The sequence below is a fragment of the Triticum dicoccoides genome, chromosome 7A (genome assembly GCF_002162155.2).
Source record: "Triticum dicoccoides isolate Atlit2015 ecotype Zavitan chromosome 7A, WEW_v2.0, whole genome shotgun sequence".
Taxonomy (NCBI): domain Eukaryota; kingdom Viridiplantae; phylum Streptophyta; class Magnoliopsida; order Poales; family Poaceae; genus Triticum; species Triticum dicoccoides.
The window spans coordinates 84,148,752-84,159,650 of NC_041392.1; the positions used below are offsets into that span (position 1 = coordinate 84,148,752).

The 10,899-nt window shown below is 47.6% G+C and overlaps 1 protein-coding gene across 1 annotated transcript; it reads right to left on the minus strand.

Annotated features, from left to right (window-relative positions):
• Positions 1–680: 680 nt before the first annotated feature.
• Positions 681–1,757, minus strand: LOC119329443 (acyl transferase 1-like). Its single transcript, XM_037602487.1, has 2 exons — positions 1,719–1,757; positions 681–1,631 (listed from the first exon to the last, which is right to left on the minus strand). Exons 1-2 carry the CDS (start codon positions 1,755–1,757, stop codon positions 681–683), a joined length of 990 nt encoding a protein of 329 aa, XP_037458384.1.
• Between the last annotated feature and the right edge of the window lie 9,142 nt (positions 1,758–10,899).

A 10,899-nucleotide genomic window follows, 5' to 3' on the forward strand; every position in this document is an offset into this window, starting at 1 on the left:
CATGTCCCTAGTTCGTAACCGAACCATCCCTTGTTTTTCCATTTTATTTTAGGGGCTTAAGAAGTTAAAAAATAGGTGCATAATACGTAAATAAAGAAAAAGCCTGCAAATCTACCATGCGTCGCGGGCTTACGGTGGGCCCTGGCCATGCTGGCATGCCACATAGGCCACGAATACGTCTGCGTACATAGAATGTGACCGTATATGAACGTTTGTGTAAGTTTGATGATCAGAAACACGTATTTTACAAGTTTATGCACCAAACTGACCGTCACGTGCAAGTTCTATGACTCCTGATGTATTTACCTCATATATTATCATACCATAGTATTATATGCATGATACTACTATACTCTTCACTATGACCAGCCTTAGACCATTTCAGTATGCACTTGAAAGGAACAAACATGGTACTACACACGACACTAGATTCAAAAAAATGTCTTACAGACAGAGGGAGTAGAATATAGAGAGGAATCAAATTCCCCAGCGTGTCATCTGATGGGTAATGACAAAGGTTTTTTCAGGACATATGATGCAAGTACATTACCACCATATGCTGGTAACTAAAACTAACCACCATGGTAACTACGCCACCATTATGATGGCAACTTGTTTACCAAGTTGTATTGATATACGCCACCACTATTGATATACACCACCAAGTTGTATAAATATAACTAGAGGGAGCTAGGTGTAAAGTAGTTGCCTCCGTTGTCCTTGTTCAACCAGGAGGCGATCTCACTGGTAAACTTATCCATCACCGACCCTGGCAATAAGACTGACACAATGATTGATTCCTCGCCATGTACATCCTTGCATCTAGTGTGGAAGCTTGATAGCTTCGGGACTGGCATGTCAGCACCAACCCACTCCGCCCACCCAAAGTCCACTGTGTCACCTCCAATGTGACTATTGTCTGACACCCAATAGACTTGTCGCGCAGGCAAAGTCGGCCGCCTACGCAATAGTGCCATCATATCCACCATTGACCTCATCCGTTCCAGCGACATGTCGGTCTTGGCCTTACGAATTAGCTCCACAATGTGGCCGAGTGGCTTCCCGCATAGGTCACCTACCGCGATCTCCACTATGGTGTATACAAAGGCGTTCCCGTAGTATCCCCGTGGGATGGGAAAATCACGCTTCCATCTCCCACGGGCATTGATTGTAAAGATGAGGCGTACTTTTGTATCGACCTCGTAGCCAAGCGCTATCGTCCGACAGCGCCACATTACAGCAGTGAGAAGCTCGAAGGCGGTGGCGGGTTTGGTGAGAAGCGATGGGACGATATACCCTCGTAAATGAGTTATCTCTCTCGGACTGAAGATCAAGTACTTGTGCACCATGCTCTCGACTGTCGTTGATAGCATAACGTCGTTGACAATCCTGTTGGCATCGTACTCAGAGCCAGTTAGAACCTGTGTGTATGCGGGGTCGATGTCGGTGATGCGTGGAGGAGTGCGTGCCATCAGAATATGCCTCTCCCACACGGGTAACACTGCCGGTTGCACCTCGCCACGTGCAAGATCACCTATGCTTTTTATGAACTGGATCATTCCGAAGCCGTCGACGATGCTATGGCATGCCTGGAAACCAAGTATGAACCCTCCGCCTATCAATTCTGTTACCTGTACACACAAAGTTTGTTTATCTGAATAAATAAAGAAAGATGCATTTAAACTGAAACCCAAATAGAACGATAATTAAATTAAAACCTTCTTTGAGACAGGAATAACTGTTTTGCGGAGTGACATGGTTGCATAATGGGAAATGGGTTCGTTGAAGATTTCCACCATGAAATTGTGTATATAGATACAAAAACGGGTAATAAGGCCAATATGGGTGGCCGCTAATAGAAAGCGAATTGAATTTTCAACATGTACTACGTCACCTACCCCTTGCGGGAGGAGAAAGAGCGTAGCTAAGAGCAACTCTAGCAGACCCCACATCCCGCCCTGACCCGGAAAATAACTGCCAAAATGCAGGTCGGGGCGAAAAAACCTGCCCGATCAGACCACGCATCCCTGCCTGGCCTGCAAAAATTTTTGAGGGGCGCGGCAAAATCTCGGCCCCAACCCGCGTATTCGCGGGTTTCCCTCTCGCAGCTGCGGTGCCCTGCATATAAGCGGAAGCGGTTGGTGGAGTGACATTTCAGCTCGTGCTTTCCCCCACCAACCACCTCCCCTCTCCCCCCTCGCGCCGCCGCCACCCCGCCGCCCAAGATTCCGGCAAAAGCAGCCGGCAGGAGCTCGCCGAAAGGCCGCCACACGCACGAGGCCTCCCCTCTCCCCCATGCGTCGACGGGCCGCCGGATTTGCGGATCTGCGGACCTTCATCGCGGGGCCGCCGAATTTGGCTTTTCCGGCCGCCGGTGGCTGCGCCAAGCGATGGAATGGTCGGGGAGCATCTCCCGCAGCCCCGGCAAGGGCGCATCACCGCATGCAGGTACGGGTTCGTCCTCCCGGCGCCGCCGACGATTTGCGGGCATGGATTCGTCCGGCCGTCCATCGGGCTCAGCGCTCGCGCATCGGCTCTGTGGCTCGCCGTTGCCGCTCATACAGTGCGACGTCTGCACGCGGACAATTCCGCGGCTTACTTCGGGCACGCCGAAGCACCCCGGATGGGTGTTCTTCAAATGAGAAAATGATGGGGTATGTGCACTTGCGGTAGCTCATTTTGATAGCTCATTCTTTGGTTCAATTGCGGATCCTCATTTTGAACATGGTCATTCTTTTGTGTAGAAAGATGGATGCTTATTTTGGTTTTGGGAAGGCCAATACATTGATTTATTGATAGAAAGAAACTTAATAGATGTTGGTGCACTCCTTAGTAGAATCGAAGGCAATGATGCGGCTGCATGTGCAACTAGAGGGGAAGCAACGTCTACTTCTTTCGAATCAAAGATGAAGAAAGAAGAATGCAAAATCAAGAATCCGCAGATAAACAATGAATGCATGGAGAAGATATTAGTTCAACTTGTCGGAGCAGTTATGGAAGTTGGAAATCTTCTAAAATGCATACTTGTGGTTCTTGTTTTCCGGGCCGGGAGGAGCTGCGCCAGATCAGACCCCGCAAAGCCCCCATAAAAAATCATATTCCGCGAATATCCTTTTTACGGGTCCGTTATGCGGGGTCTGCATCCGTGGTCGTGCGTGCTATCCCGCAAAGGCGTTTTTCCTCGAACTGCAAACACGTTTTGCGGGCCAGCCGGATGCGGGGTCTGCTAGAGTTGCTCTAAGAAGGAGAATCGGGTCCGTCTACGTCAAAATCGATTGATATTTCTCAAGTCTCAATCGATTCGGAAAGTAATTTTCTGTCTATTTGTAAAAATGTAACCTGCATTTTATTCACCCATTTGCATTTTTTATTCAACTAAAGGCATACTTTTTCAAATTTACCGAGACTTAAGAAAATCTCAGCCGACATAGAATTAGCAAAACCAAAGACAATTACATGCAGCAGTGATTTAGGAAAACACACATGATGTGAAGGGTCTGCTTGAAGTAAGTCTCAAGCTTCGTCAAGAGGCGAGTATCCAAACTTCATATAAAACATCTTTGCCGGAGTGAATTTTGTGGGATTTAATCCGCCTATATCTTAAGCAATTATATTACTGCAAGTTTAACTGTTCGATGTTCCCCTCTAGTTTGAATCGTGCACTTGCAATGCACATGTGCCTATTCCCGTACTCATTCATTATCGTCGTAGACCTGCTTTAGCAGATGGTGATTAAGGCACACTCCGTAGAGCTTCTTCATCACCTCATTTACCGACACCTCCTTCAATAACTCCACAATATGCTAGTGACACGCTTATTATAGCTCACGCTTCCACTCAGGGCATAATCCATGTCAAATCCATCATTGATGATTTTGCCCTGACGGCTGGACTCACCATCACACTCAACACTGATCACTTCACTTCCATCGTGATAGCCACAATTGCTATGTCACTTTCTTCCCCTGACCTGCATTGGCCTACCCCTCTCTCCTGATGAACTACCAACATCTGCCTTCAGCTCCTTTACAAGCTAATTTTGCAACTACCTGCAAGGCACATTCACCTTCGCGCGAAGCTTGCCTCATTCTACTCTCTTTGGTGCCTGAATTACTGATGACCTACTTCATACTATAATACCCTCTTTGCTGCGCGAAGCTTGCCTCATTCTACTCTCTTTGGTATTTGTTTTCCGCCTTATGAAAGGACTTGTAAATACTATTTATGCGATTCGTAGGGCCTTTTTATGGAGAACCAAGGACTCTTATACTAGGAAATTATGCCTCAATTCTCGGAAATTTTTTGCAAAAAAAATCATCTAGATACAGAAAATTACTCTTAAAAACAATTGCCTGCTCATGAAATCTGCTTTCAAACTGCGTGAGCTTCTAGACCTCCCTTGGGTGCACTGGTTCCACTTGCCATTCCACTAGCATAGCCATCACGAAGTGTAACCTCCTCCTTCCCCTAGAAAATAGTAAACCACCAGTTTCCCTATCTAAAAAAAAACTATTTATCCTCTCACCACCAACAACTACTTAGTCAACTCCATAATATAGCTTCCCAACCTATTCTATCACTCTATAAACCCCACCATACTAGTCTTACAAGTTAGGCCGATGGCTTGCTAGCTAACCTAAGGAACCACCTGACTAATGTTCTTTGGTAGACTTGGATGAGGTGACTTTGTTGTTGCGGGACTTTATCAGCAACACCGCCGACAATGAGTGCTTCCTTACACACGGGATGCCCTTATCAGCCAAGAATGCTTACAACATACCTACTCGGCTACTCTCAAGGAAGTTTTTTTTAGAAAAGGAAGATGACCCCCTGCCTTTGCACCTGTGAGATGCATACAGTCACTTTATTGATTATTCTCGACGACCGTACAAAGTATTACAACAATGTGTCTGAATCCACCATCTTGGCAACATATGCCGCTACTCCTATTCAATATGATGAAGGAGTGCTAGCTGGGCCACTACCCAAACCACTCACCTAAGCCTAACATCAAAAGCCGGAAGCCGAAACTCATTCGGAAGCCCCAGCCGAGCCACATACTGGGTCTGGGGCACAATCCGGTCAGACGCACTCGTGTGTCGTCGCCGCCATCTTCCACAGGTCTTCAGATCATATTGAGGCTTCTACCTTGTCTGGCCACTCTGCCATCGACGTCACCATGACGCCAGACAACAACCTCCTCCTGCGCGAGCCCATCTCCGCGCATCGGACGCCGAGTCTCCACAACGCCATGGCATCGATCTCCGCCGTCATCAATGTGTGAGATGAAGCACCGCTCCACCATCCCTCCAGCCAGCACTTGCTCCAAAACGATGCCCCCAGAAGGGAAAGCGATAGAACACCATCATCATCCGATCCGGAAGACCCAGATCTGGGGTTTCCCCCTGAGCACCCCAAGCCTGATGGCGCAGACTGCCGACGATACCTCGACCATCGGCATTAGCTCCACGAGACGAGTGTCGCCTACGTCGCCGCAACCTCCAAGATGAAGCTGACCAGAATGCATGTGTCGACACCGAACCGCCACCACTTCCACCGCCGCTTGAGCAGCCCCCGAGCAACGCCTTCAGGAAGGAGCACGCCACCGTGGTGTCGTCGTCGCTTGGAACAGGGGGGGGGTCTGAGGTTTTCACCTGAGCTCCTGGAAGGGGTGGAAGGAAGGAGGTCCTCTCCGAAGCCCCCAACGAGGGAAGCAACACCCAAAGGCACTGCCATCGGAGTGGCCGCCACGCCGGCCAAGAGATTCCCTCGGAACCCTTCCAGCCACCGGATCTGCAAGGCCAGCACCCAAGAACGGTGACCGAAGCCACCAAGGGCCGGATCCACTGCAGATCGGAGTAGACCGGGATCGAGGACAAACATCACCATGGCCACCAACATACAGCGAGGAACCGCCGCCGCAGCCGAAGCCCACCACCTCCCCGCCATCCACATGGCCAGGGAAGTGGCCCACCTATCCACGCCGGCGCCGCCCGCCGCCAGGCTGCGCCGCGTGCCACCAGCTAGGGCCGCTGCCATGGATTCAAGGCTCCCCGCCCAAGGAGGAGACGCCTGGATCCCCGCCGCCACCTTCACCAGTACTACGCGGCGGCGCTGGTGAGTACCTCGGGCGGCGACGGAGAGGGGGGACGCGCAGGGAGGAGCGGGTCGGGGCGATTAGGGTTGCTTGCTGGCCAGATGTGAATGGTGCCACGACCCCCTTAAAATTGGGGGATAATTTCACTTCCTCAGCCTCTGCACCAACCAGGGATGCGTACGGCCTTTTATGTATGAGTACTAGGATTTTTAATCTTGGTTACGCACCAAGCCTAGTCCTCAAGAAATACATGAGTACCAGAAAAGTCTGGTCCTCAAAAATAAATAGGAATTGAAATTCGCCTCCATGAGGATTCAAACACAGGTGTTGGGTTTGTACATCCACTCCCCCAACCAGTTGAGCTAGGCTCACTCCCCCTAATTTGATGTTCCAAAGTTCCCATCAAAGTCAAGATTTTGAGTAGGCTCCCTCTTCGGCGATGGGATCAATTCTAGAGCGAACCACTTCTACAAGCCCATCTTACAAGATCATTCCTGCTGGTGGGATGCCAGCCATTAGGACACCGAGCATATCCCCATCCATTGATCGTCTGCCTCACTGATCTGAATGGACCTCGACTTCTTGCCCTCAATCTCTACCACAAGTATGGAAGGCATACACTTGTCGGCAGCGAGCGGACCAATTGGCCTACAGTTGTGCTTTCAATTATATGGAAGATTTGAGACTCCAGAGATCCACAACATTTCATGGCATCGTTCACTCGCGCCTCGTCTCTCTTGTCACTATAGCTACATTTGAATAATATATTTAGGTGGGAACCCTCTCCCCTGGTGGATGTTCCAAAGAAAACATAGCATCATATCATATATAGTATTGGTCAAACAGTATTGATCCATCCAACTGATATTTAAAATTGAACCTTGAAATAGGAGAACCTCATATTGATGACATACTAGCCGGTGACAGAGGGAGTACCGTAGTACCGATTAATGACATACTAGCCGGGGACTAAATTAGTGTCATGAGTATCTCTACTTTTTTATATTACTTTTTGAAAAATAGTGTTCCTTTTCCTATCTGATAAAGTGCTTCGTCCAACCTTACGCACGCTCCTTCTTCATCTTTCTGTTTTGATATTTTTCTTCTTCTACATACACCTATAGTTTGTTTCACCGGCTTTCCTTAAAACCATTAAACCATCCCTTTTATTAACTTACCAAATAATGTCTTATACTTGAAAAAAAAAAGAATAGCATTCTTTTCTCTGTCAGTCAAAGTGTTTTGTCCAACCTTACGTATGTTTCCCCTTCTTCTTTCCCTTTTATTTTTTTTCTTCTATATCTCTAGTTTTTTCATCAGTTTTCTCTAAACCATCTGAACTGTCACACCTTTTATTGGCTTTCAAATAATTTGTGTATTCTTTGGTAAACCAATAAATTCTTACTAAGTGATTAACAAATAAAATCCTTGAATTTATTTAGGTAGGTAAATCATGAACATTAATAAAGGCAAGAATAGGTAAATTATGGGCTAACGTACTGGAATATCAATATCTCATTGCAATGCACTAGTAATTATCTAAGACAGAAAGAAAACTGTAGAAGAATATTGATCATACTTGGATGAAGAACAAGGGCTTCCGACCACGACTGTCGTATTGCCTGCATCGCATAAGAGTTCCTCGACGCATGGGTACGGTGGCCGCAGTGGCGGATGTCCAAACTCTTCCAGGCCCACGTCGGCCGATGCTTCCACGAACACCGCTCCCTCTCCGGTACAATCTACCACCAGCTTGTTTCCGGGGACCTCCCTCAGCCGACCGGCAATGGGATAATAGTACACTAGAGACTCCGCGAGGGCCGCCTTGACGGCCTTCGCCGGCGTCGTCGTCGGATGGCCGCCTGGTCGGCAGCGGAAGAACTCGATCACAAAAGAGTATACTCGTAGGTCATAACAGTCGTCGACGTCGGAGAGGATCTTGGTCTCGCGTGGTGTTGGCCGTGCCGGCGCCACCGGCTCGGGCATGCTCCGGCGTGCGGTGAACTTCACCATTGCGTTCCTACGCTTGGGTGCTTGTGACCTTGTGTTGTACTGTACCTCCACTAACTCTGATATTTCGATTCATCCATGTATCTCTCTCTATATATACACATAGAGATGCTTGACGTGTAGAAATGGTATACTCCTACATCTCTTGGTCTCGGAGGAGAAAAAGAGCTCTCAGCTGTTTCACGTGTCATAGCACATGAAAATGCTGTTTGTACACGTGCCATATCTGTTGGAATTTTGCTAGTAGGTCTTTGGCCCAAAGCCCAATTAAAATTCTGAAATTCTCTTGGCCCATTCATGCACACATGTGAGTGGAGTGAGTGAGGCTAAAGTTAATTCCACCCCGGAAGTTGAGAGAGAGTTGCATCTCTTTATAAGGTGAGCTCCTCTACCACTTGTATGAGCATGAGAAGAGGAGACCTACACGCGCGCTCCTCCTCCTCCTCGCTCGCCACGCCACGCCACGCCACGCCGACCTCGGCAACCTCGTCCTCGACGACATGGGCGACAACGTCAACGCCGGCGGTGCTGCACCCGCTGCACCGTATGTGATTCTATCCTTCCTGTTCGAGATCGTGGTAGAATTCATGCTTCTAGTATGTGCCCTAGATGTGATATGTTCATCTGCTATGCTAGTTCGCATGATTAGTTTAATCTCTGCTGCTGTGGTCATGATTTATCTTCTGTTTATTCGGATTAAATCTCGTAGTAATTTGCTCATATTTCCAACAATCCAAAAACCTGATTATGAAGCCGCCTACCTTTAAGGGGGTGCAATATAAGAGGTGGCGCACGAGAGCAGTCTACTGGTTTCAGACCAAGGGCAAGCCTGAGGGCGATCTTAATCCATCACATTTGGAAGCTTTTGAGAAGATCGATACCCTCTTTAAAGGCGCTCTTCTGAGTGTTCTTGATGACTCCATTGTGGATTCGTATATGTCGTTTGACAACGGCAAGGACGTGTGGGCTGCGCTCGAGGCCAAGTTTGGTGCCTCGGACACCGGCAGCGAGTTGTACGTCATGGAGCAATTCTATGACTACAAGATGACTGATGAGCGCCTTGTTGTACAGCAGGCTCATGAGATACAGTCGCTCGCAAAAGAACTTGAGTACTTCAAGTATGTGTTGCCGGACAAATTTGTTGCCGGAGGCATTATTGCCAAGCTTCCACCTTCGTGAAACAATTTTGCTACTTCCCTGAAACACAAGAGACAGGAGTTTTCCGTTGCGGATCTCATTGGTACTCTTGATGTTGAAGAGAAGGCGAGAGCAAAGGCCACACGTGCTCGAGTTGCCGAGGGCGGTTCTAGTGCCCACATGGTACAGAAGAAGAACTCCCAGCCCAACAAGTTCAAAAACAATAAGAACAAAACTCAGGGCAAAGGCAAGTTTGATACAAAGAACAAGCCATCACATTCTACCAACTTCAAGAAGAATTCTAATAAGAAGGGGAAGGGACTTTGCCATGTCTACGGTGATCCTAATCACTGGGCTCCGAAGTGTCCTAACCGCTTTGAGAAGCGCGAACATGAGAAGAGCGGCAAGTCCGCTAATGTTGTCATCGGTGATACTGATATGAAGGAATCAGGGTACGGTATTTTTCCTACCATCCTTTCAGTATTTCAATCCCCTCATTGGTTAATTGACACCGGTGCCAATGTACATGTTTGTGCTGACGCCTCCATGTTTTCTTCTTACCAGGCAACAGGGACTTCACCCGTGCTGATGGGGAACGGGTCACATGCCATCGTTCGAGGTGTTGGTACGGTCGATCTGAAGTTTACTTCGGGGAAGACTGTGCGTCTGAAGAACGTTCATCATGTGCCGTCCATCAATAAAAATCTCGTTAGCGGTTCCCGTTTATGTCGAGATGGTTTTAAGTTGGTTTTCGAATCCAATAAAGTTGTAATTTCCAAGTGTGGACAATTTGTTGGAAAAGGCTATGAGTGCGGAGGCTTGTTCCGCCTATCTTTGTCAGATATTTGCACTAAAGTTATTAATAATGTTTGCCACAATAATGAGTCTGATATTTGGCATTCACGACTGTCATATTAACTTTGGTTGCATGACACGGTTAGCCACTATGAATTTAATTCCGAAAATCTCTACTGTCAAAGGCTCCAAGTGCCAAGTATGTGTGCAAGCTAAGCAACCTCGCAAGTCCCATAAGACTGCAGAGGCAAGAGACTTGGCGCCACTAGAGCTTATATATTCTGATCTTTGTGAGATGAATGGCGTGTTGACAAAAGGTGGAAAGAGATACTTCATGACGTTGATTGATGACTCCACTAGATATTGTTATGTGTATCTTCTGAAATCAAAAGATGAGGCTTTGACTTTCTTTAAAAACTATAAAGCTGAGGCAGAGAACCAACTTGATCGAAAAATTAAACGGCTTAGGTCCGATTGTGGTGGAGAGTATTTTTCCAATGAATTTGATCTGTTTTGTGCGGAACATGGTATAATCCATGAGAGGACGCCTCCCTACTCACCCCAGTCAAATGGGGTAGCCGAAAGAAAGAACCGAACTCTAACTGATATGGTTAACACCATGTTAGACACTTCGGGTCTATCCAAGGAATGGTGGGGGGAGGCGCTAATGACTGCGTGTCATGTCCTAAACCGAGTTCCCACAAAGCATAAGTGTTGGGGAACGTAGCAGAAATTCAAAATTTTCTACGCATCACCAAGATCAATCTATCATTACTACCTTGTATCTTTTGGCATGAACATGTATATCACTACGATCGAGATTCAATAAACCATTCATTTTAGGTGCAAGACCATTGAAG

Bases quoted from the DNA above. Each gene is read 5' to 3' on its own strand.
- LOC119329443 (XM_037602487.1), bottom strand. From the start codon at position 1,757: ATGTCACTCCGCAAAACAGTTATTCCTGTCTCAAAGAAG. The intron at 1,632-1,718 runs GTTTTAATTTAA...TTGTGTGTACAG, and splicing joins TTATTCCTGTCTCAAAGAAG to GTAACAGAATTGATAGGCGG.